The sequence below is a fragment of the Cloeon dipterum genome, chromosome 3, assembly GCF_949628265.1.
Source record: "Cloeon dipterum chromosome 3, ieCloDipt1.1, whole genome shotgun sequence".
Lineage (NCBI taxonomy): Eukaryota > Metazoa > Arthropoda > Insecta > Ephemeroptera > Baetidae > Cloeon > Cloeon dipterum.
The window spans coordinates 32454227-32481852 of NC_088788.1; the positions used below are offsets into that span (position 1 = coordinate 32454227).

The 27626-nt window shown below is 41.3% G+C and overlaps 1 protein-coding gene across 1 annotated transcript in view; it reads right to left on the bottom strand.

The window, feature by feature from the left end:
- Positions 1–1583: 1583 nt before the first annotated feature.
- Positions 1584–27626, bottom strand: part of LOC135939541 (uncharacterized) — a 77046-nt gene continuing 51003 nt past the window's right edge. The window contains exons 3-11 of the mRNA XM_065484005.1: positions 22262–22456; positions 18011–18147; positions 13873–14355; positions 12801–13165; positions 9597–9993; positions 7945–8499; positions 6361–6863; positions 4646–4877; positions 1584–4550 (exon numbers count right to left, since the gene is read on the bottom strand). Coding sequence (XP_065340077.1) covers positions 4119–4550; positions 4646–4877; positions 6361–6863; positions 7945–8499; positions 9597–9993; positions 12801–13165; positions 13873–14355; positions 18011–18147; positions 22262–22454 — 3297 coding nt within the window. The 5' untranslated portion in view covers positions 22455–22456 and the 3' untranslated portion in view covers positions 1584–4118. The remainder of the gene's footprint in view (positions 4551–4645; positions 4878–6360; positions 6864–7944; positions 8500–9596; positions 9994–12800; positions 13166–13872; positions 14356–18010; positions 18148–22261; positions 22457–27626) is intronic.

A 27626-nucleotide genomic window follows, 5' to 3' on the forward strand; every position in this document is an offset into this window, starting at 1 on the left:
GATTCGGCTTTTCACGTCAACGCCAGTCACATCTGACTGCTGCGCGTCCATGATTTATTGAGCAGAGGGTCTCTCGTCGATCAACAGGAAGGAACTTGTTTTTCACCCACTTTGTTTCTGAGAAAATTAGCAACCCTTCTCCTCGGCGCTGCGACAAACGAGAAGGGAAAGGTGGAAAGCTACTTCTATTCCTCTTTTTCCACTCCAGACGTGCTACCGCCTGCGGCTTTTTTTGGTCGGCAAGCCCGCAAGACATGCGTATCGTGCGCGTTGCATAACACTGCTAACAAAAACGGATTAGAATAAAAGTGATGCGATCCTTTGCGCGCGAGACTGCGACAGAAATCTGCTTGACCCTTCCTGCTCCGAGTCCGCATGCCAGAAAACTTTCAATTCTCGAGGCTCTCTCGGAATGATCCGCGGCAAGCGGTGCCAAATTCGCGCAAATCTCGACCGCTGCTACGCGAAATAATATGAGCAGAAGAGCCGGGCCGTGCCGTGCAGCGGACGCGTGTGTGATTTGGCACAAGTGATTGTGGCCGGTCCGGGGGACGCGAACAACAATAAGCAGCGCGGCCACACCCTCCGCCTCTTTGAATCTGCTCTCGGAATGGTTATCCCGCGCGCGCGTGCCGATGTTGAGAGATTTCCGCCGAGCTGACCCTCCGCCGTTCGCGCTCAAATTTATGGATCAAGTGGATAACCCGTCTTCTGCAACGGCTCCATTACCAGAAAGAGATACAACGTCGCAACGGGCAAATACACTCGTGCCCAACAGACGAGAATTCTGATGGTATCCTCTTTTATTTTAGGTATCTCCGTAGAACAACATGCTGTACTTGCAGGAAATCGAAGAATAAACAGAAAGAAGTACGAGTCGGCACAAAAAATTGTTGGCAAAAGCTTTCCTTTTGATTATATATGTCTTCTTCTTTTTTGCAATGAGGGCTTGTCAGAGGAAATATGATTCGATCATCTCTGTTAAGCAATCTCACTTCAATATGATACCTCATATGCAAAATTTATAATTTTAACCGCTTGTATCTAACGATTCATGCACGGAATAAATCACAATATGTCTTCTTTGGATGCTGCTGAGCCAATTAAAAAAATATACCTTTTAAACATTGCCCTTGCAGAGAATTATTTAATGTCACAATTTCCTCATTTAGTTATTTTCATTTATCATTTCAAAAAACATTCATTTGATAAATACTCACTTTCATTTTTCTTTTCTGGAGACGAAATCGCAGAAACTGCTGCAAACATCTAGGCCGCAGCCTCTCGACAAATGATCTTGCTGCTGGGAATGGAAGACGACGTTGCCGGGCGACTGCTTTTCATCTCGATTATAGCCGTAAACCTGTTTACACTGTGTATTGAATTTATTTATCGCGGGCAGGAGCAGCTCGGCGTGTTGCTGATCATGTGCAGAGCTGTAAAAATGCTATTCACGTGCCTTCGGAAGAGTGCATTTTCGAGGCGTCGGCGATTTTATCTCGGCTGAAATTGGATCGAATGCAGACACAATGGACGGACGAGATTGGATTGCGTGCGCTAGGGGAAGAGGAAAAACAAGCCCGTTTAATTCAGGATCAACAGAATTAATCTTTATTCCATCGCTCTTTTATGTACAAATGGCCTCTGATATATCGCATATTTTCTGTCTCGTCCGTCGTTCACACAATATGGATATACATGTTGTGGTGTGTGAGAGATGAGAGATCAACATAAACTCTTGCATGTCGGCGTGAACGTGTTTGTGTGCTCGTAAAATCTCTTCTCGCCGCGCGCCCTAAACATATTAATTCAACAGGAGTTAATTTTAAACTCTGCCATTAAACTACTCGGCTAATAATGGTAATAATTGCCTTCATCGTATGTGGATAACAATAAATCTTGTTGCTTTACCAAGTTAACTATCGATTGGCAAATTTTTGAGTTCTTCATTTCTTATTAATTATTCGGTCCAAACCAATACACGCGAGTCTTGTTTGTGTCTGAATCTTACCGGAATAAAATAACAAAGTTGGCATTTCTTAACACACCATGGTGAACAGCAAAAACAGTTGGTTTTAAACCAGAAATATAAATTATTATTAATTCACCTCAACAGCTCCCGGCCAGGATATTTATATAAAAGGAATGAAATTCAGTAAATTTAGTAGAGACTGTAAACAAAAAGATTTTAATTTAATGGTTTTATTACTAAAACCGGGTTGAGTGTGAGAACTAAAGACCGTATTCCATGCTCCGAGATAAGTCTAGTTGAACCAAATCGTCGGCAGCCGCATGTTATCTACCACAGTCCTTTTCTTCCCTAGCTTTACCGCGAATTCCTCGCTCGTCGTGGTGCAGAGAGTAAGAGAACAGCATCAGTCATGAAACAATGGAACTCGCCTCGGCAGCCACTCTTGTTTGCCTCGTGAAATTGCAAGTCGAAATTACGCCGTGTGATAAGATGAAGGAGGAATGGAGCAGGTTTGCGCGTGACGCCAGGTGAGTGTATGTGTGTGTATCTCTAAAGTTCAGTCTATCGTTCAATTGTCTCCGTCACTCACAACCGCAAGGGAAAAATGGAGTTTTGGCACGCACAAAGGATTTGTTCCAGCAACTGCGGAGGATTGTTTTTATATGCTTTGCTTAATATTTAGATTCGAGACAGTGAGCACCATGTCAACACATTCACAGAACAAATTGCTAGTTTCACGATTCGCGCGCGCGGCCCGCTTAGTGAAATTAAAAGCCGTGTCTGCACTGCATTCCACTAAGTGACGTGAAATCGCGTTTCAAAGACAATGCGCATCCACACCCAACCAACCAACCAACACGTGCAATCTCTCCTCCGGCCTTTAAAATGAACAAACAACAGATAGACGATCCTTTTTCGTCCCCTTTAGTGTTCTAATTTATTTTATATTGAACAACAGCAGTATTTAAATCGTATTTTAATTGAGCTTTTCTTAGAAAATGTAGTGAGTGTCGTCTCATCATCTTTTTGTCGTCCCGTTTTATTGAAACTTTGTATCTACCGCTAAGTAAATTGGTGCACTTCAGTTTTACCACCTAGAGTTGGTCTAACTTCTTTGGAGGGTCGTGTAAGTGTGTTGTGTGCGCGTGAGAATGTGTGTGTATGCATGTGTGTGTGTGTCTGTGAGGCTTTCGTCGTAGAACATTTATCAACTAATTTGGCATTTCCTGCTCGTTTCTCCGCTATTAATCTTTTTGCTCGCCAACTGTACACAATAGAGGCTTTTTAACAATGTATAATACCTCCACGGAAAAGAAGCGTATACGTCGCAGCAATGCGGTTCGCAATTAAGGAAGGGCGATTGATGATTCTCGTACTACCCGGAGAAATTGTTCTCCGAAAACAGCAATCAACAGACAACTCGTACGTCCTAGGTCGAAGGTCCCGAGTTCAAAGGGAGGAAAACGATTGGGGCCAAAAGACTGGCCACATTTTGATTCTGAATTGGATCAGTTGTTCTCGGGCAATCGCTCTAGGAGTCTTGTGCGGGAGACCGATCATTTCTAGTAGCTGAAGTGACTAAATGCCCGTGCAACGGAACAATTTTGTTCAAATTAGTTTCACTTCAGTCAACGCACACTCAAGGTCAGAGGATCAGTCTCCAGACATGTAAAACCCAGCACCGCGAGGCCAGGAATGTGCCAGTTGCCCGAGTTCGCAGAGTCAGAAGCCGGAAATGAAAACGACACCAGACATGTATAGAAAACAATAAACATCAACCGGACTGTCACGGCTTTACAAGGTTCTCCTCTTCGGACCCTGCGGACTCGGGTGGCTGGCGAAGTGGACGCCAAAACTGTGAACCAAAGCGAGGAAAGAAAGCAGAGGAACACTGCGCTCGGAAAGCAGTCACTAAATGGTCAATCACTTGGCTTGTTGAGCTGTCGTGTGAGTGTGTGTGTGTGTGAGAGAGAGAGAGAAGTCCGAATACCGCGTAGATAGAGCACCAAAATCACACAAGAGGAGGGAGGGCTGTAAGCAACAGTTGGTGTTGTGTCCTGTCGGAGTGCGACGCTCGCTCCTAGACGGTGGTCTCGTGCTCCACGCGGATGTACTCGACCGACTGGGCGCGTCGCGGGTCGTTTTGTCAGGATGGGTCGAACATGAAGTCCTCGGTTGTCGTGCGGCTGCGGATGCTGCGGATGGTGCCCATGTAGGACGAGTCCGTGTCCTCTTTCCTACGCCGCTTCTCGTACTGCCGCCGCCGGTTGGCCGTCATCAGGCCGCAAATTGCGCACGACACGCACGACACGGTCAGCACAGCCACACCCACGATCATGTAGATGTAGGCCCAGGTCATCGAGTACGCCTCGCAGTTGGCGTCGTTCTCGTCGTAACCGCTCGGACAGTTGACCTGGCCGTCGCACCATAGCGCCCCGCTGATGCACGCGTCCAGCTCGGGACACCGGAACGGACATTCACTGCCGGTGTCGCTCGAGTTCTCCGCCGAGTAGTAGAAGAACGGGCTCAGCGACGGGTCTGATGGAGGCTGCAAGAGGGCAGCACTGGTTGACCGAACCTGCAGACACCCCATCAGCAAATTAATCAGTGACTTGAATGGCCTTGCACATATTTCCAAATCAAGAATCCTAAATAAAAGATCTTTCAACATACTTTAGTCACGTCGAGCCACTGGATGCCGTGCGTGCCAGGCTCCCTGCCGACAAACTCGACGAGGAAGAGCGGCGGCCTCGAGGGCTCGAGGAAGGCGCCGCCCTGCTGCGGCTGGACGGCCGCTGGCAGGGAGGAGAGCAGGAGGCTGTCGGCGCCCCACCACTCATCCGTGTACACGTTGATCGCGTACTGCACCGAATGCGGCGCCACGGGACACACGACGCGGATCAGTCTGCAACAGCGGTCGTCCATCAATGTCATGGGGGAATTTTATTGAGAACAAATAAGCAGCTGTCGATGCCTAAGGAGAACACCGATTTGCGCTCATACATTCTAACAAACTGACAGGAAGGATGTTACTAATACACATTAAGTTAGTGTGTAGAGTTCATTCACTCGCTAAATATTAAAATAGAATAATCAACGAGTTTATTTTTTCGAAGAAAGATCAAGCCGGATCCATTAATGGTGAAGACTATGCGCTAAAGAATCAATAAAACTATTTCTTCTGCCCATCAGATTAAATTTTCCAAGCCACGCAGACAATATATTTGATGATTATCCCGGTACCAGTCCAAACGCAGTGGCTTGATGTCAGTGAGCATGCTGCGCATCATGCTTTTTGCCGACTCTGCGAACTTTGAGTTATTGCTAATTTATGAGGCATGAAAGCAATTTAACGCCTGTCCGCGGAAAAATGCTCCATTGCATCCCGTTTTACTGTCCCATCCAACTTTCGCAATTACACGAACGGATTGAGAAGTGGTGGACAAAGTAAAAATGCAAACACGGCTCTCCTATTGTTAAATTTAATCAAGTGAGCCAATGGCAACACAGCCTTTTTGCTAAATATGCATGCACGAACATAAAGTCGGCGCAAAGTTTGCCCAGTTCCATCTTTCTTGTGCCAGTGGCTCTGGCGCGCGAATTTTAATATAAAATTGCTCGAGAGAGGGTCGCTTGTTCATAAAACAATCCAACTTTCCTGCCAGCAAACTTTGAGCAAAGTTTATGCATCAGCTCGCATATACATATTCTTGTAAAAACACAAAACGAGCCCGCGTACGTGCAGAGTTATTATAACACGCCTCGAGTGAATTATTATATTGCCACAACCCACCAAGGTGGCCACCCACCGCAAAGTAACCGTTTTGAAAAATCTGCACCGGCCAAATTGCCAGCACAAGCTAATTAAGTAATCAACGGTACCGCCTTCAAGGCCTTCCAAACTCGCAAAGAAAATTATTTATGCTTGCCGGTGTTCTAGATTAACTTCTAATTTCACGCTGGCTGGCATGAAAATGAAAACGTTGCGAGTAAAATCTCTTCATTTAAATGTAAAATTCAACGCGAAGCCGAAAATTCAGAAACTTGTACGCTGCTCAATATCCTATTGTAAAGTTTCAATCACATTGATTAAAAAACAGAAGAGGGGGGCGATTAGCTTATGTTGCAGACCAAAGTTAAAAATGAAAAAGATCAACTGAGTAATTTAACTTGGTTCCATAGATCAAAGATAAATTCTAGAATTTTTAAAATTCATAATTATTTTTATAACAATTTAATCTCGTTAGAAGATTTAAATGTAGACAACTCGTTCCATTTTATTTGCGCTTTTTAATTTTTTTTTAATTTTAACTTCTTCAAATATTTGGAACAATTTTTATAAAAAAATCTAAATCATCATTAACTGTAACGGAAAATGGAAAACTCACCTGGCTGGTCTACCGGTGTAAATGAGAATGCGATTCTGTGTGGTGCACTTTGAGATCTCGTTGTCGGCGACTCCACCCACAACCTGAGAGGGATCGAGAGGCAGCAGGGTGCCCCAGGTGAGCAGGAAGAGGCTGTGTTTGTCCTCAGCCTCGAGCAACCACGGTAAGTGCCCACAACCAAGCGACTTGGTGCGCAGCAGCGGCGCCCGGGTCGGCTCGGCGCCACCTGGCGCCATGGTGGGCGGCACCGGCGGGCCGTGGAAGGTGACCTCGCCGCCGGTGCCCTTGCCGCGGTGGTCCTTAGCGCAGTCTCCGCCGCCGCTGCCCGTCGGCACCGTGTCGAAGAAGGCCTCAAAGTGGAAGTCGTCAAAGTCCTCATTCGGTGTCATCCCCTTCACCACCAGATGCAGCTCGAGCACCCGCGACGACGTTTCGTACTCCATGCCGACACTCGAGTTGTCACAAACACACGCGTGTGGCGCCCGCACATCGCGCCACGGCACCTACGTAAACAAAAATCAATTTCGTTAGTTTTTACTTTACTTTGATGTTAAAAATTTTTCTTTCTCAGTCATTTTTAATAAAAATAAAATTAGAAAATCACTTTCCTAACGCCAGGGAAAATAACACAAAAATAATATAAGAAACGATGATGACTTGCTTTTTTTCAATAATAAAGTCTTTCCAGAATTTAACCATTTTTCAGAATAGATTATTGATGCAAAACCAAATTGTAAAAGTTTTTATGGGTTAATTTAAAATAATATACTGTACATATAATAATTGACATAACAATTGGAGGACAAGTAAATATGTGTAAAATTTATATGTGGCTATTACAGTACAAGGTTTTTTTTATTCGGTAATGATGGTCGCAAGATTAATCTATTAAATTTTTATGCTTGTTGAACTATGAATTTACTTAGTCTTTTGACTTGGATGAGAATAAACAACAATTATTTTTAGTATAAATAAGAGAAAAAAGTGAACAACATTTTTGATGACTGGCCAACAGTCAAATGCGTTTCAATTTAACAATAAATATAATTTAGATGTCAATGTACGCGTGACGATATTTAAGACATCTCCTTGATGCCTCGCAACCAAAAGAACGCTGGAACGCTAACATTTACCTCAAACTAACTGGACCACATTTCAATATTCTTTTCTCATATTCTGACTAATTTCTTAAATTGATTTCGAGAGACTCGGTTAAAAGTATTTAAATCGTTTGGAGATTAAATTAATTTCGATGAAGTAGATTTGCACCACAAAAAAATTAAATTTTCAACTTAATGACCGTCTTTTCCTCATGTCCGCATCATTTAGCATCAATGTGGGTTCAGTCTGTCCTCACACGCTTCTCTACTGTCACTTTTACTACCATACCACTCTTGTGTTTTACAATTATAGCAACCCTTCCAATTGATTGAGTAGGGCAGTGCAATGCTATAAGGGCACAGAACGACATGACATCGCCTTGATCTGACCCAAAAAACACAAAAAAGTATTAAAATTTCTGCATATTTTAAACAACTACGATAATTGTAACCACACCAGCAAGGAAATAGTTTTGTGACTTACCTCGATGATCCTGAGTTCCGCCCAGCGGCCGTCCGACTCTGGCTGGACGTTGACGCACCTGGGCCGGTTGTTGTACGGATCAGGGCGGGTGACGCACCTGCCGGGCGAGTCGTCGCCGAAGGACGTCCGCTTCAGAGTAACCTTGACAGCCCTGCCGTGCGGCGCTTCTAGCCTGTAGACGCACGACAGGTTGGCGCTGCCGCCCCTGCCGAAGAGGAAGACGTTCTTGGGCGAGGTGAAGTTGACCGGCGGCTGCCTGAGGATGCGCGTGCAGCGAGGCGAGTGATCGCCGGGCGGTACGGAGCCCTTCCACAGTTCGCCAGCCAGCCGCGTGTCCACGAATTCGTAGCGCAGTCGGAAATTGGACGGGTAGAGCGCCGTGCCCGGCAGCGTCTTGTGCTCCATCTGCAGGTTCTTGTCCACTGACAAGTAGCTTTCGTGTGGGCCGCACGTGCGCATGATGCGCGACGAGTTAGCCAGCATCGCGTGGTCGCACAGCTTGGGTGACGTGTCGCAGTGCTCTGCCATCGCCTTCGCCGACCCCGGCTCCCACACCTGCAACGCAACCGCAGCCGTCCAAATTGAAAAATGTTGCCCTTCTAATAATTTGAATTAAACAGTCTTAAATACGAAATTGACACTCGCTTAAAGATATGAATTCCGTGACGCGTTGATTAGGGCAAAATTTTAATTCTTTAATTTATCCATCCTAACTCTTAATTTTCTTAAAAATTATCGGACGTACTTTTTGCAAACCACAGAAAGATTTTTTGTATAGGAAATATGTTTAATGACAATGGAATACACGTTGATTGTTTTTTTTTTGCCTTGATCAAATTAAAAATCCAACTTTGGTCAGTGGAAAAACGACGAGGAAATTCCAACTACCTAGGTAAAGGTCAAAGATCACTTCTGTTTACTTTGAATTCTTTTTAAAATTTTGGAAATGAGCCTAGGATTTTAGAACGTTGAAAATGTAACCTAAATGTTGCTCCGTGACATGTGTGAAATAATATATATTATTATGTTCGCTAGAAATTCCATTTCAAAACTCGACAAAAAGTGAATTTTTCGTCTTTTTCGCGTTCTGCACATATTTTCAAAGCCAATTCTCGTGTTCTAACAATCAGAATTGCGAAAACGTTAGACTCGCCTTTATCTCCCATGACCAGAAATTTATTTTTAAGTACTGGCCGTTTGGAAATTATTTATCGTTGGAGTTTTTTAGTGTTACAGGAAATATTTCACACAAAAATTGATTGATTGCATTCCTCAGAGAGCAAGAAATCACAAACAAGATTATAAAAACCTTTAAAGAATCTCTGCAAATTTTTTACCTAAGAAAGGCATTTTTACTTATGAATAAATGATAACTTTTCTAATTGTTGATCTCATTAAAAAAAGATGTTTACATTGAGTTTTACTTTCGGGAAAAGAAGTTAATAGAAAATCAATTAAAAGTTCCAGAAACGACGCTTTACCAATTCTTACAATTCCTTATTTGTTTATTTCTTACATCCATAAAAAATTTCATCTAATTAATTAAATTCGCTGAAAATTAAATTGTAGCAATTTTCTAAGGCGAGATTGAAGCCAAAATGAGAAGTCCGCTTGCAATCACAAACGATTTATAACATTTTAAACAGACAAACCTTTAGCCAGGAGGCGCACTGGTTCTTCTTCCCCTTTTTTGGCGCTGGCGTGGTGGTCGTCGTGGTGGTGGTTGTCGGTTTGTACTGCTTGGCCGCCACCTTGGAGGGCGGAGGCAGTGGCATGGGGTCGCCCGGCGGCGGCAGCAGTGACTGGTGCCAATACGACTCGAAGGCAATCCACACGCGGTCGCCGGGCCGCCCGACGAAGTGGTAGTGGCACGTCGTGTTCGGCGACAGCGTGTGCCGCGGGCTGTTGATCACGCCGCCACGCAGCGTACGCGAGTCTGGCCGCCGCGGGCCGCCCGAATCGTCGCCGAACTCGAGCGGTCGCTCCTGCGCCATCTCCGAGTCGTCCTCAGGCAACATACTCTTCGTTGCGTTTATCCAGAATTCGCACCTGCCAGCAAAGAGGATCGAGGAACAAGGGTCAGCAGTGACCTTCAAATTTTACATCTTTTTGAGCGTAAAAATAAAAATTTAATAATTTATAATTAAATAGTTGTTTTAGTATTGTACGCCTTGTGTGTTTAGTACAATTACGTATTTTTTTAATATGATTTGAAGTCTTTTCTGCATGATGTTTAGCTGTTATTGTTTAATTCTAAGTTAACGGAGCAGGAAAACACAAGGAAACCTGATGTTCAAATTCAAATTTCAACCACAGAGGAATTTATTTAATGAAAATTAGACCCTTTGCATAAAATCCTAAAAAGGATTTAAAAATGACGTGAAAATTGCACCAGTCCATCCAGCGACATTGGAGATTTTCAAAGATACTGCGATCCATTCCCTGGTTTTGGACACCGACTTGAAAGTTTTCCGTCTTCTTTTTGGCTTATTGCGTTTTCTGGACTAAAGAACCCTTGTCCTAACTGAAACGACTGACGGCTATATTATTACAAAATTGAGGTCACGTGTTAATTAGTAAATTCATTCACCTAGATCCCGGTCATTGCAAAATTAACAAAACGTCAGGAAAAAAAGGTTGCCAGTTCTGACTGACTAATTAAAGCTGGACTTTTTGTACCCGAAAACTGAGCTGATTATTTAATTATTCCGAATAATTTCAGGTGAAATAATGCCAAGTACTGATGGTGAAAGTAAAGTGAATGACGATGGTTTTGATAGCAACCCATCGCGCACTAATTATTTGATTTTCAGTGGATTTCATGTTTCCAGTTGAATAAATAACATTTTGCTCTGATTCTGGATCAAAACTTTGTTTTCCAGCAAGCAAGCACAGCATAAAGGATGAATATTAAATACACGAACAAAACAATTTCCTCGTTACTTTGAAAAGCACCGCAGAGAGGCAGAGTGGGAGTAGCACACATCCGTGCATGTGCTGGTAATTCGCGAGTACGTTTGCCCCTGACGGTAAACTTATTTCCCAGGGCGTTACTTTGTATGTGTCGCGCAGCCTTTATTTTTTTATACTAATTAGCACGGGCTTGCGGAGTGAAAGAGAGCGGGCCCTGCCTTCATTACACAATCCACTCACAGATGAAATGCGCTTTTTGATTAAATTAAAACTCCATCATGGCGGGCGGGCCAGCTTATTCGCGCTAATGAATAGCAGGCAGGGTGGAGACACACACACATGAATTAAGACACCAGTCATAAAAAAGCAGAGCCGCCGGCTTGTTTTCTTCTCGCCCCCCCCCCCCTGCATATTAAACTCATCCGAGAGAACAAAGTCAAAAAGCTGCTTCCTTCAGACGGCGACGAGGAAACAAAGGAAAGCCGCCGACTCGATTCTTTTTTACGTCCTGCAGGAGCAAGCTGAAAGGGGGAAAGAATTGTTTGTATCGATTCTGGCCGGCTGATATTTCATTTGAAACGTTCATTTTTTAGATGCGACGCGCAGAGAAAGAGAGCAGATAAAGCAATCTCAGCAGCAAGTTGAAGTAAATAAAATATTGCCTTCCTGCCACCGGTGAAAAAGGGAGAAAGAGCAGTAGAGAGACGAGTGCTTGAGCGCTTTGTTCTCATTAATATTAGCTCGCTTGACGTCACGCCGGATTGCCCTGGCCGCAAAAGTAGCTCAAATGCGCTCGCGAAACTAAATAAAACGACCTGCACGAGGACTAGAGAAAACGCCAGCTCCATCTCAGAAAAGCTGCACTTTTGTTCCAGAAACAAGTGCAAAGAGGCATAACAAAAATAGTCTTTTAACATTTCGATTTTTACCCCCGCTATTCTTCTTTTCATTTGTAATGAGAACGAGACGACCACGTAAAAATAACAGTATTATTAACATTAAATAATAAAGATTTAATTTTGAAATTATTAACAATCTGATAGTAATGAAAAAAGGCTGGGGATCAAACCTTTCTAGAGATTTTTCCACAGTTTTATTCGAATAAGCATATTTAATTGTATTTCAAGAAAAATGAATATGTTTAAGTCTTAACATAATACTTTTAAACATTTAAACGTGCATCATGTCCTCTAAAAATCCCAAGTCCTTCTTTCCAAAAACTGGACAATATGATTATTGTGTCGGTGCTGCCGTAATATGTCACATTGGGGACGCACGGTTGTCCAAGCGGGAGCGAAATTCATCAATTTGAAGAGCTGATTTATGGGCTGCGAGTTATGTCAGGCGTCTGTGAGTGCATCAAGCACAAACTCCAGCTCCTAGCTAACGTTATTTATTGCGTTCAAAATGTTTATTTCCGAGTAATTTTACTCATGATTTATTGCGACAGCTTTTAATGAAATCAAAACTTTTTTTCTCCGTCCAAGCCACATTAAGCGACACATTATTGATAGATTATGATACCGAGGCAATATGGTGCACTCTCGCCGACTTTTATGAGCTAATGCCAGTCAGTAAATGGAGGTAATGGAACTTTGTGGTCTCCGGGAAACGCAATATGATGGAAGGGAGATTTTTTGTCCATTAAGCAGTTTGTAGAGTATCATTGGGGTTGAGCCTCTAAAAAATTATAGCTTGGGAATTAATTTGAAATATTGAAACTTTCTCGGATTAAAAAATATTCATCAAACTGGGTTTAAGTTTGTGGCAGTTAAAAATAAGTAAAATATATATAAAAGTACTGTAGCTGTAAATTTTTCACTAGAAGTAAAGCTTTCAAAATTGTTTGCATTAAAAAAGCCTAATGAAAACGGTTTTAAATTTTCTTAAAATATTTTGCATCATTTACATCACAGTAATTGGGAGAACAAGAATAAACTCACTTGACAGCATCCTTGGAGAAGTCGAACGAGTCCGAGTCGACAAAAATGACGTCGACGTCGAGCTCGAAGCCCTTGAGCGAGAGGGCAGAGGTTGGCGCGTCGTTGAGCGGCGCGCTGAACGGCGACGAGTGGAACGCGACCAGCATCTGCGGGCCCCTGGTGACGATGGGCGGCAGCCAGTCGCCGCCGCAGAACTTGACCAGCACAGGGTCGTTGGTGGTGTGGCCGTCGTAGAAGATCAGGTGGTCCTTGTCGCTGGTGCAGTCTTTCCACGCACGCAAGGCGCCACTAACGGAGGACGGCGACGCCAGCATCGTGGCGTTGTCCACCGAGCGCCGCTTTATGTGCATCTTGTGCGTGCCCTCCTGCAGAAAAACGGGAAAACTTGCATGTTATTTGCTGAAGGAAATCACGGAAGTACCTCTATTTGATTGGAATTTAATATTTTTTAATCGAATAAAATTAAAATCCTTTGATTAACTAATACTAGTGAATTTGTTTTCCCTTTAATCTGATAATTAATGTAAATAAGATTTTCAGAAAATTCTGATTATTTGAGTAATCTTACAGTATAATATCATTTAATGGGCAGAAAATGTTTGTAATTCATTATATGATAAATAATTCTTGCCACTCGTCAGTTAATAAGAATGCTACCACACTATCTATAACTGAGATAGATGTATATTTCATCTATAAACTAAAAACATCTTAAAATTTTAATTAATTCGAAATTAATTAATTAAAATTTGATAGACTTTCATTGCCCTGCTGATCCATGATAAAATCACTTTGAATCTAAAACGATTTAATAAACCTGATAATGATGTGACAAATGGAATTTGGGCCAGGGAATCCAAAAATAGTGTTTTATTAAAATTATTTTGAGCATTGCCTTCAGTACAGTACGCAAGTTTTCGTCAGTTTTTAGTGAGTCACCCATTTCAGAAAAATTAACTGATCATAAATTAGTAATTAAAATAGCATTCAATTATTTTTTATACCTGTTCACAAAACTACCAAAATACTGAACAATTATTTTGTTGAGAAGCAGAATTCGACGTGTTCGTACCTGTCTGACAGCGATCATAGCGTGTTTGCAGTTTGGCGGGTTCTTTTGGCGGATGATCAGGTAGCAGGTGACATTGCGAGGGTAGATGCCAGGGTAATTTGGCGACTGCAAGCGGCACCTGCGCCGGTCGCACTCGTCGTAGTTGCGGCTACAGTAGGTGCCCGGCACGGGGGTGCCCCGCTCGAGCGGCGCCCCTGGGGGCCCGAAGCGCACCACGGCGTTCTCGTGGCTGATGAACTTGTACCTGAGCCGGAATTCGAACGGCGAGGTCGACGACCTGAGGCCAGGGTACAGCCGGATCGACAGGGTCACCGTGCTGGTCTCGCTGTAGTAAATGTTTTGGCCGCCTGGCGCACTCGACGAGCCGCACCACGAGCCGCCGGTGAAGGGCCGGCCCAGTTCGGACAACTGCATCGAGCCGTCGGGACAGCCATCAAATGAGGACACCTCATACCGCCCCACTTGGAACGCGTCGAAGATCAACTGCAACAGAGAATGGAAGGCGTTTTCGATATTAAAATTAAAATGTTAAATCAAACTGCAGATTTAAAAGCGTCCCTAAATTTTTATCAATTGATTTGATGTATTGAATATTTCTTATCCAATTTTTAATTTCAAATGCAGACTTATAAAGACACAACAGTACTCGAGGATAATAAATGTTTATTCTTTATTTAAAATATGAACTTAACAACTTTTGAAATAGCTCTTAGTAATTTTGGTACATAATCTAGTAGAGTTCGAAATCGCAAAATTTAGCGCAAAATATTTGAACATGCTTTGCGTGAACCCCTACAGTGCCATATATATTTTTCAGGATTTTACCATGAAAAGATTGTTCTCAATGTGCTACGTATTCACGTCACAGTTAAGTGATCCAAGCAAAAGGACTTTCGGCTTTTCCAAGAGGGTTTTCCGCCAATGTTTGAAAATATGCACAATTTTCTTGAACGGAAAGATATTTTTTGCAGCATTACGAACGAACTCCGTTCCGTTTCAGAGGTCGTTTGCTTTCAGCGCGTCGTTCGGAATCGGATAGCACTCCACCTGATGGCATCAAGCGATGCAAAGATTTGCGCCCAGCATGTGTGTAAGCATTCCGAGCAAACATTAGTCGTCCAAGGGCTGAGATGCCGCTATCGCTGTTCTGTCGTCAGCCGCAATAAATTTCATGGTTGGCACTCTCGCTCGAGAGGCGATGTTACTTGCGGATGGCCCGATGTAAATCATCGCCTCAGGTTGTTTTTATCTCTTCCCAATGACAAGCAAGCAACCGAGCCGTCTGCCTGGTGAATTTTAATGCTCACTCGGCAGCGAAAAAAGCGAGTAGAGAGAGAGGCACACAAAATTTAATAATGTTGCCGAAATTACCTGAGACTCGGGGCGACGCCGCTCGATCGATAATTTTGAAGCCCTCCGTCTCTGCCTCACTTGATAATATTACGTTATGAAATGGGCCTCGCGAAAAAATTTCCAGGATGAAAACAGGCGCGTCTCTGTTTATGAGACTCGCAAAAAGTGCCAAGCAACTTGTAACAAAGGCATGCTATATGAAATGAGAATTTAAATTTGAAGACGCATCGGACATGTTTTGCTCCATAGGATTTTATACTGATTGTTTATCTATGCTCGCCATCATGCTAGCGTGTCTCATACTTTTCTTTTCAAGCTGACGCATAATTAAATTTAATAGATTTATAACGTGGATCTAAACTCGATCAATCACTTTCAGCTGTTAAAGTAAATGCACTCTCACACATTCTCCGCTCATTTGCATGCCAGCCGGCTTTATTCCATGCACAAAAGCGCTGTGGGAGAGGATTAACAGACGGAATAAGAAAGTTGGACTGTAAAAAATAATATATTTCATTACTTTCCTTTTGACCGTGACGCACGTAAAAAGATTTCCGCTATACTGTTCTCATTAAGCAGTCTCTCTCTCTCTCTTTCTCTCCTCTTTCTCCCTCCATTTTCCGGGTCCTTTCGCGTACTATATATACGAAGAGCAAAGGGGAAGCGCGTGTGTTTCACATTTTTATTGCCACCCTTTGATTTATGCAGGCAGGTTGGCGTGTCAGCCAGATGAATTATTACCCGCTGCAATCGATTTTATTACTCACGTAAATTGACTGAAATTCGCCACAACACCCCCGAATGCAGCTAGTCCGTATATCTTGTTTCAGGGGTTGAAACTACCACGAAAACATATCACAAATCAGCTTCAATTGGGGCAAAGGTGTATTTTCCGTATTGCCAACAGTAAAAAGGTAAGTCGGAGAATTTTTCCGTATGTTTGAAATTTTTAAGTACTTTAACTTGCTTTTTTATGAAATATATTATCTGAAGAGTGCAGAGGAACATAATTATGCATCTAATCTACTGCAGTAGAAACCTAAACCTGCAGAGTAAATTTAATTATTTAGCCAGATTCCCCGATTAATAATATATCTCATAGATTTTTTTGCCAATTTAAAACAATATTAGAATATTTTTTATAGGTTCACCTCATTTGAGTTGGGCGACCCCCTGATATCCCTGATATCGAACAAATCGCGTAAACTCCGTGTCCCGAAAACATGGGCGCACGGGCGTCAATAGAGGAATCCCAGTACAGAAAAGGACCAGCTCGTGTTGGGGTCATTTATTGAAACTCTAGAAATTCGTCTCGTGAAATTCATTCGCGCGTGCTTGAAAGGTGCAAAGCAAGTAGTGAGTCGGAAAGCTTTCGCAATCCTTCCAAATCCGAATGGACTCGTCATTTTGCAATGCAAAGAAAATCAAACGTAAGCGCATATCAGCCCGCACCCAACCCCCAAACATAGCTCGGGTGCTCACATAGCAAGTGAACACAAAGCATGCACTCAACAATGCGAGTGGCATTGTTAAATTTTAATCAGAGGAACATTTCAAATATAAAAGATTTGCTTCCTGGATTTTTTCAATCTTTATATACCAGCTGTAAAAGCTTGTTTCAATTCCGCTGAATCTCTTTAGATGTTCTTATATGCTCTTTTTGGAATCTCGTTTGAAGGAAATTCTGATTTCCTCGTTTGATTTTCTTCTGCCTCCGTTCGTTCTATTATGCTTCTAATATCGCGTCCCGATCCAACTTCTGTGCTCTCTTACGTCAGATTGGAAGCAAATTAAACAGCGTACGCCTGCTTCAGAGAAATGACGACGATGAAATTGGAGGGAATAACATTAAGAGCCTGGCAAAGACGGAAATTCGTTCGGTTCGCCGCGGGCTGGCGGCATGGCTGGTTAGCTGACTGGCGCAAAAAGGAGTCTTTCCATCTACCTGCGTGCTCCGCCGTCGCCGGAACAGAATTTAATTAACTCTGCCCAGAGAATAAACAAACTGCCTAATCTGCTCGCCGGAGACGCCTACAAGATCGGTAATTGAATGTAGCATCTCCGTCGATTTGCTAGAAATGCTTGAAATAAATTATTTCTGAAACCGCGGTCGGGAAAAGCGTGCATTTTTCTTGTAGAACGGAGTCACTCTGAGAGAAAAGCAAAGAAGCAATGAGGATTTTAACATTACCTAACGCCAAATTCGAAAGGTGAAACTTATTGTACCATTGACATACGTATGTTTGAAATGAAGAAGGAACAAGGAACGCAAAGTAATTGCATTGCCCAAAGAGGAAGGTATTTTAATGTGGGATTGACTTCTAGATATTTTGAGGGGTTTATCATTTTCAGTTACATACACATTACATAATATACTGCCTGTTCTGATACAAGAAAAAGTTTGCAAATAACCTTGATCTAATATTGGACGCGCATGTATTGAAAATTATTTTTAAAGCAAAAATAAACTAAAATTGATCTTTTGCAATTTGTAATTCCAAAACCAATCTAGATAAAACAATTTTTTCATTATAAATACACAAATAACTGAAAAAAATTATAATTTAATAAAAATTGGATATAAAATTTAATTAAATAAATTTTTTATTATTAGTAGTAACTATTACTAAAAACAATTATTTAATTTTATTTTATTCCACAACTTGTATCCTCTCTCAAATGCCACACACATCATCCATGAAAGAGACTCTAGCTAACGCTGTCGCAGAGTAATTTCGTTAGGGACGCGTCAAGCGAATAAACAAAAATACGTGTGAAATGTTACCTGAACCAAGTCGCCATGGATGTGACCGTTGGCTGTGAAGGTGAGGTGACAGAGGAAGGGCAGCCGGTTCTCTTGGGGCTTCTGCAGCTCCAGCTCGTACGTCTTGCCCACGTCACCGTAGTACGTCCGGTTGCACGCTGAAACACCAGCCGCGATTCAATTAGAGAAGATGGAGTGGAAAACCCCGGCAAAAAAAGGAAAAAGAACATTATCCTGAAAAATACTCCATCCCTGCGGATAAAAAAGAAAATTGGATTTTCCATTATTTAATGTATATATTTGCAACTTCTAGTATTATTTATCTGTCCATTTTTCCTGTTTTTTTATATGTACATATACTGTGCCCTCAATTGACATACTTTAAAGCTAATGAGCGAATGTTACGCATTTTTAAGTCTTCCAAGCCACGACTAATCCATCCAGTTTGCGTTTGAAGCTTTCTTAACTCGATAAAACCATATAAAAAGGTGAACTTCAAAGTTTTAATCTATATAGAGGAAAGCATTCGCCGCAAATTCATAAAGTATGTATGGTTGCATGAAAAGTTTGATGCAAAGTGAAAATGATAGCCATTCCGTTCTTTTTTCCTTTGAATCAGAAATATTTTCACTTTTTCGAGTAAAATTGATCCTATTTGTGGAAAATAAATTTTAAAATGGGAAAATAAGTGATTGTTAAGGTTTCGGTTTAATTTACAACTGCATAAACCTTCATGATTACTTCCTGATATTGCTTTTAGCCATCTATTCAAACCATACGCTATTCTGAATTCGTCAATCATTTATGATAATCAGTCCAGATACGAAGGATACCAATTAATTATTCATTCCCCAATATATCCGTTGCACAGGCTCCCCAATTGGCCCATTATCAATCGGCCCATTGTTAGCTCAAATTTATTCATGTGATGGATGATAAGTTTGTTTATGCAAGTCATTATTTTTTCCTCCACTCCGACGTTCCTCCAGCGTTTCATACCCATTCGTGCACACAAAAGGATGCAATTTGTTTCGCTGGTTTAATTAGGCTCGCCGTCGGCGAACGACTTGAAGACGAAACGGTCCGCGGGGAGCTCCGCTTATGCAAAGTGTCGAGCACGCGCGCCCGCCGCGTTGCATAACAGTCATTAGCGGCAGGCGCTAACGTGCGTCGCGTGGAGCGGACCTGTCTATCGCCGGCAGCGAAAATCGGCCGGCCAAAAGGCAGAAATTCTTTTGTCCTACTGAAATTTCCAGCCTGATCAAAAATGCGGCCCATTGTCTGCACGCTTTGTTTCGCGTTGAAATTGAGCTAGTCAATTATTCATTCGGCCGATGTTTGCGAGCGAGCGCGAGCGAATCGTTAATAATATCTCTGCGCTGCAAATGGACAAATGTTTGCCCCACGCCCGAACAAAAGCCGTGAATCAGTTGTTTGTTGTCTGGAGCTTTTTTTATTTGCTTATTTATTTTTGGAAACGGACCTGAAAATTGTGATGGAGTCGAAAAATTCTTTGTGCTTAATATGTGGAACGGTTGAAATGAAAATTACGTTTTTGATAGAGAAAAAGAATATATTCAAGTTGATTTTTTTCTGATTGAGCGAGTTTGTATAAGAAATCGCGATATATAAGATTATTTTTTCTTTTGGAAGCAGATTTATAAGTAAACCACTAAAAAGAAGCTATAATTCTTGAACATTACCATCTTTTGCTTTTTTAGCAACCCTTTTTATAATTTTATATTAAGTTAAAAAGAGGAAAAGGTGTTTTTCATTGACCAATAGTACCGCTATAAAATTTGTTTGTTGTTTGACCTATTAATACTCAGGTCTCTCACTTTACTTGGCCAAATATTCCTCAGACTGATGTGAAATTGTAGCCATTAAACATTGGCTCAAGGAGCGGATAGCACAAAATATAGCACACTGCAGAGCAAAGCCAATTTTAAAGTTAACTTCATGGACGAAGAAGGTAAAGTATATTTAAACCTCTACTTCTTGCACCTGTACTTTGCTATGGGTTCTCGGACTAATTTTCTCATTTCTAGGCGCGGTCGACCTTCCTTCACACAGCTACAGTGAAGTTTCAACTCTATTCAAATATTAAAGAGTTGCGTTAGAGCGGCACCAAGTTTGCAGATTTAAATCACAATGCAGTAAATATCTCAATTTGAGCGAACTTAGGCGCGGAGTCAACAAAACTTTTGCAACGCAAACAACCTGCCTCTCGTACTTATGTAAAAAGTTCTCATTTTCCACGCAAAATAAAACGGTTCAAAGCACAGAGCTTACAAAAAGGCTTGAGTACTTTTTGTGCCTCGTGCCACCAGTGGTGCGAATGTTCGTTTCGCATGAAGGGTCCGACGCAATTCAGTAGAAAATTTTCGTGTAAAATGGCTCAAATAGCTATGGTTCAAAATCACTTTTTTCATTTTACTATACTTAAAATTTAAAGAGCTTAACAAGGCCATCAATTAGTATCGTTTAGCATTTTTGACTGTAGCAAGTAATTATCAACTAATTATCTCTACAATGTGCAATAATGAATTTCAGATTTTGCCAAATTTCTCGGAATATCAAATGGGTGATTTCAATAATTTTTTCGCTTGATTTCAATTCCTCTCGTCGCGATTTATCCAATGATGACCGAATTTTCTGGAAAGATTTTCTCTTCTGGTGGAATAAATCATGCTTACCAACAAGGAGACTTCTCGCCGCGTTAGTTGCGTGCACACCTTTTCACAAATTTAAATGACAACTTGGGAATTTTTAACTTTTCCTGATGTTTAGATAGTATTTCAAGTAAGGGCAAAAAATATTTCACATAAATTTTCTGTATAGCTTTCCTGTGTTTTTTCTGTTTCAACTTCAAAGGGCCTATAGTGAAATTTTGATATGGTCTCTGATGTATTATTTCTAATTTGTATCATTTAAGCTTTGTCAGAATGTTGTTCATTTTTCTTTTGCTAAAAATATTGCTTTTTTAGAACAGTTATAATGAGAATTTTCCGCTGAGCTGTCACTTTTGTTGCCAGCACTGAGAAACAATGGAAACACTTGTTTGGATGCCGAACGCTGCAGAAAAATTGTTCCGGCCTCAAGGCGCTCTATATTGTTTTTTGCGTCCTCGCGGGAACGAGAGTTTAGAGAGTTTACGGCGCGCGTGTTAAATTATTTTCCAAACACTTGACAGCGACGGACGGACGGCACTCTGGGGGTTCGCGAGCGCACACATGTCGCCGCAGCAGCGCAACTAGTGCGGCGGCCGCGTGTCGTAAAAAGGGCTTTTCATTAAACACCTATTCAGGCGCGGCGAGTGTGTGACAGCCCGTGTCAACACAATAATGGAGTTTCACTCGCCTTTGTCCCTCCTCGCATCGGCCGATGCCATTAAATTATCCGCGCTCGGCCAGAATCAAATTAGCCCCGAATTAGTTTTGGTTTCCATTGCGAGGCAGACTTTGATGATGGTCGATTTTATTGTTTGTTTGCTTGTGTGTGTGTGTTCGCCGCATTGTTGGATTTGCACGCAGGCTTGATTTGCGAACGCGCCCGACCGCGGATTATATTTTATTTCAATTAAATTCGGCACCACTGGCGGTCGTGTCTCTCGATTGATTTTTGCACCGACGCCCACGTGCGCGCAAAATTAATGCCGTGGACGTACAAAGGCATTCCTTTGGGTATATTTTTGGTTTATATAACAAATTCCTGTTTAAAATAAAGCTTTACCGAATATTTTCGAAAAATCCTTTTCGCCTTTAATTTAAAAAAAATATTGACATCCTAATTTGCTCACCATTAGATAGATCGCATTTGGACAGATTGAAATCAAGCGACTAAAATCATTGAAAAACCGTTTAATTTTTCGAGTACAGGTATAAATTAAAATTGAAATTTAAGGTAAATAATTTTAATCTCGCACACCAGTTTACACATTTTTCTACGTTGGTAGTATTTAACAGAATTTGGCAATCTAAAAAATATCTTTTTTCCGACAGTTTGAAATATGAAAAATCCAGATTCCTTGCAAGCCTGCTGCTTTTAAATTAAATCTGTGAAAAATTATGAAAGACTTTCTTATGACTTTTCTGCTGGAAAATCCAGCCAAAATTGATTTTTCCGATACATCTGATCGACTAAAAAAAATCAAATTTTAGTTAATTAAAATTCACTCGTCTATATACTTCAACGAGAAATAAAAATTACTTAAGAAGAATCCTGTGCTTCATCGTTTTAATTATTTTGTGAAAAAGGTAAAGGTAAGCTCACCAGTGCAGAATTTGGGCTCGTCGCTACTGTCGCCGCAATCGTCGTGGGCATCGCAGTAACGGTCCAGTTGGACGCAGCGTCCATTTCGGCACTGGAACTCTGAGATCCGGCAGGCGGTGGCAAAGGCGGCCACGGCCACCAGCAGCAGCAGCGGCGGGGAAAGCAGCCGCGGTGGCGGCCATGCTGGAACCATTCCTGAAACAAAACCGCCAAATCAGCACCAACCACACGTCAACTCTCGCAGGTAAACAGCGGGCTATGTGTGGGAGTTTCCACATGCACGCCCGGTTTGCATAAAATATCAAGTCTGCCTGGAAATTTAATTCTCGCCGGCATTAGCTCTCCCCGCGTGGCGTGCCGTGCGCCCACCCTAATTGGATCGTTCGTTCGGGCCCGGCGCAATGCTCGATTCAGCAACGCACCGACGCCAAAAACTCGGCCAGAATTTCAGAATTTTTGATTCATTTAGTGGCACTGAACGTCCATTTCCAAAGCTCGGGCTGATAACGGGGGAAAATTTTGTGGATCAACGGAGAAAATTAGATTGGCCAGGAAAATGTTCAACCAAGAGACTAATTTACGTATTTTTGGCTGCTCGTTCATCAAGCAAATTGATCCGATCACAATCAAGTACGAATTTAGTTTTTGGCACGCAAAAATACGAAAACGGAACGCAGTATATATATTAAGGTAACAAATTTCATATTTCATATGCATGACAAAGTGTGTTGTTTCCATCAGTTTCTAGCCACAATGCAAACATAAATTATTACATGTTTGACGTAAAAAGTCTGCAATTTGGCCGTCACTTACAACAGACGCTCTCATTCGATTAGGTTTTTCCATGCACCGCATTTTTAATACTTTTTGCGGTGGGATTGTGTTTCGCCTGCGTGTCAATGATGGATTAGCCAAAACGCAGCAAGCACACACTCTCTCACCGGCGAAAGGGCAAAAAGAAAGGAACACCCACGAGATAACTGATACGTACGGTTGTGCCGACTAATGCGAACGCGGCCCAGCTCCAGCTACTAGGGTTGCCACCGTCCTTTTATGAATGAATTAAATTATAGTATCTTGAAAAAAAATATGTGAATATTTTAAGCAATTTTTCCTCGAAAATTGAACGTAAAATCTATATTCCAATGTTGATGCTATATTTTCTCCGTTGGTCCTTTTGTTCTAAGTCCATTCCAGTGTTAGTCGATAAATGGCAATTTAAGTTCTCCCTAAAAGATTTAAATGGCATATTATATTATTTATCTCGTGATAACCAATGCTCCGTGTCAAAAATTTAAGAATCTAATTTAATTTGATATTTTTCAAGAATAAAAATGAATTTTGTTTTCACTGGCAACCCTACACCTGAGCGTGTACGCGATATTTCGCCCGAGCGTAAATGGATGAGGCCGCTGGCTTTTTATCCCTGTCGACTGACATATTTAAGGGTCTCTTCTCTCCCTTTCTCTCTCTCTCTCTCTCTCTCTCTCTCTCTCTCTCTCTCTCTCTCTCTCTCTCTCTCTCTCTCTCTCGCTTGCTCCCAGATGAAAAATCAGCTCCAGCAGCGGGTAGGCAAATGTTTTTGCTCTGTGATCTCTTATTCTGAAGATCTGAAGATGTCCTCGTGAAATATTAACCCGTCTTTCTGCTCTGTTTAGAAATAAACGTGTGTATGCGGATGCGCGCGCTGTGTGAATGGGGCGTGGCTGCACTTTAAAATATGCCTCTGAGGACTGTCTCTGTTAAAAATGCGCGAGCAGAAAAGGTCAGGCCGTTTTTCTGCGCCGGAAAGCCGCGGAAATATTTATATGCAGACGGTGTCGTGCGGCAATTTTCCACTCGGAAATTCTTGTTCCGAAGAATGACGTGTGCACACACAAACATGCAACTCTTGCGCGAAACAGAGCGAGACACAATCAAAGCGCACACAGCTAACACGTGTTCAAGTTTAAATTGAGACAAGGGTTACTTATTGGATCGGGTGATTCGTGTGTGTGCTATCTGCTGTTAGTGCTATTTTCTAATTTGGCCCTGTTTGTTTCTCGTGATGTCGTGTTTTTGTCAAATTTTGAAAATTATTTTACGCACACAATTTGGAGACTTTGGATGGTTTAATTAAACTAAACAGTTATTCAAGCCAAAAATTGAAATCAGGGGATAGAAACGATCGAAAATATCAAGCACGTTCTTGTAATGGTCAGTATATCTCTTGAGTCTTGAGATCTTTGCAATCAAAATTTGCACTGCGCACCACTTCTACATGTTGCAAATTTTAAAATCGAATGTTTTCATGAAAGGTAAAGTATATTGTTTGTTTAATTCACATTGAAGTTTAAAAATCTTTCCTTGATTTTTAAAGTCCCTACAAATAAATACTTCAATAAATTTATTACCCTTCATTTGTGATATTAAGTTAATAGACACTCTTTAACATTCAAATTTCTAAATTGAAATGAAAAAATATTATCATTTAATCATAGACTAGTAAAATTGTCACTGCTTCTCGTCGTAATTGTTCTGTTGCATAATATTCATGTAATTGTCAAGGATCGATTTTACTTTCAAATGGTATGTAATATTTAAAATAATTTTTTTTTTAACCCCAACCACAATTCCCCTTTTTACGCGGTAGAAATTTTAAGCTAATTTACATGCAGATAGAGAAACTAAAATAAATTACAATTCCACTCTTATTCTTTCTTACAAAGCAACCGTCCATTACTCACAATTTGTGAATCAGGCTTGTTGATTGCGAAATCCTGTAAATGAGAGGCAGAGAAAAAATTCCTCGAGAGTTAAACAACTCTTTAGGGAATGAAAATTCCTCTCTACATTTGTAATGGCGTTAAAGGAGTTTAAAGTCTACTCGTTACACGCCCGCGAATGTGAGGATTTGATGGCCCGAATTATCATTCAAGAGCTCTTTAAAGAGACGGCGTTTTTCTTGCACGCCGCAAATTCCACGAACAAATAAACCAGCCGGTTTTGTGCGCGTGCTTTCTTTCTCTCTTTCTCTCCCGTTCTTTTCAATATGCTGACACAAAAGGAGGCTGCACACACATTTTAAAAAGGGAGCGATGATTATGAGTGTTTGGATAGCGAGGGAGGCTTACAACGGATTAAGCGGCCCCAGGCTCTCGATCTGAATGAGCAGCAGGCGCGGCGCGAAATTGCGACGATGATTAAAACCGGCCGCCCAAGTGGCAAATCACATTTTGCGCCCTGCAGCCGGCCGCTTGGATTATTTGCTCCAATTAGTTTTGGTCTTGACCGACGCAAATTAAGGCTTCACATCAACTTAACTAGGCCAAAGGAGGGCATTGATACTCCTCTGTTAATCTTCCCGACCGGCTTTCTACACGTTTGAAACAGAAAAGCCAAATGAACCCTAAACTGCATATTTTATGGCCATGATCCTTTCACCACCATTGAAAAAGATGGAAATATAAAACCATCGATTTCATCCAGCCTCCCAGCGTTTTGGAATCATGATTTTCTAAAGAAGAATGATTTTTGCTTGCTTTTAACTAGATAGGGTTGCTACTTTGAGGTGATCGAACTTTTCTGTCCATCTGCTAATAAATAAGCATACGAGTCATGCAGGTCCAAGAGTTTTATTTAACCAAATTTTAAAACATTTTAGAATCGCTTTTGTCTGTTTTTATACCATCTTCTGAAAAAACTTTTTTATAAACATGGTAAACATTTAAAACGCTTGAATAATAAGACTACTAAGTTGAAAATACGATCTTTAAAAAAATAAAATCAGCTACATTTGGCAAAAATAAAACTATTTTTAAAATCAGGACGTTTAAAAAGGCGGTATAAGAAGGTCAAAATGGGATTCTAAAATAAATTAAAATTTAATCTAACCAGAAAATTGCTGATAAGAAAATAAAAATTATTTTTACAGTCTAAGTCTAAACTGCAATTAAACGGGATTTTTGTTAAAGCTCCTAATTGTTTACATGATTTAGATCAATCTTTCTCTAATTTTTGTCTTTTGGTTTGTTATATCAAAGTTAATTTCTTTTGTTTCTTGTGTTAAATTTATTTCAGTTGATCAACTATAAAATTTTGATCTGCAAACAAAATGAATGAGAGACGAAGTCTCCTTTCCCGAAGCCTAATTCAAATTTGCAATTCGAAATTCTGTGCAGAGATGCATGAAACCGCCCGTCATTAAAAGGTCATTGCTTTTAACCCTTTTATTTTTCCAGGCTCGTGTCTGCGAATAATATTCTGCTGAGCAAGTAGAGCAAGTGAGGGGAACAGTAAAAATCAGCAAAAACATGATCGGATAAATTACCGTGCCGGTAGCAACGTCCGGCACAACTCGATACAACGATTGTTGACCTTTTTGTTGTAGCACCGCTCGCTGGTCGAGAACGAGCGGAGGAAATAAAAGTTTTAATGTCGGAACACACTAGGTGGGTTTTGCAGCGGCGCTGCAGCGAAAAGGAGAGACGCGAAAATAACCCCGAGCGGCTCTGCCTTTGACGTCAAACTTTTTGGCGAATTCTCTCCTGTTCGCGCAGCCAACCAGCCAGGCGCACCGGTGAATGTAAATAATATGAAAGACGCGCGCGCGCCTGTGTTTGAGCAGATGTGATTAAGCCGACGCGTGATTTCGCAAGCGCAAATATTTGAATCACGGTAGAATGACAGTCGCGTTGCGAAAAATACACGGCCGTCAAGTTGGATGGCGCGAGTATTAAAATTTAGAGAGGGCTCTCTTGTTTGTAAACTGAAAATTACTTGCGCCAAATGTTTGTTAGAACTCAAAGCTGGATCACAATAAAAGAGGGAAAGCGTACCCGAAAATCATCTATTAAAGGATCAAATTGAATAAAATTAAAATTTGGTGAAAATCTCTTCAGGAAAACATCTTTTGTGACTAGTATAGAGGCGATTAACAGCAAAACAAAATTTGTGATTTGAAGGCTACAAAATATATTTTCCTAACAATTTTCGTTTAAATTAAACCAGTCAGACTGGCGAGACGTAAGACAAGTCAATGGAAATTTTAAAAGTCTTTTTTTCATATTTAACAAACATTTCTTCATGATTTACATAATTTTAGAATTTTCTGCATGCCAGATTACTTAGTCAGCCACCTACCACCTTTACTTTTGCCATCTAAGCTTAACAGTGCCAGCCATCGGTTAAAAAGTTGACAAAAATTGAGAAATGAGAAAAAAAGGCAAAACCTTAAAAAACGGCACCAGCTGACAATTAAAAATGCTCAGCCACCGGTGGCAAAATTCGACTTAGCTGGTGCAAAAATCTAAAAATCTTGCAACCTCTAAAAAAATAATTTGTGCCATTTTCACGATGAATTTAAATTTCTAAATATTTACCGTTT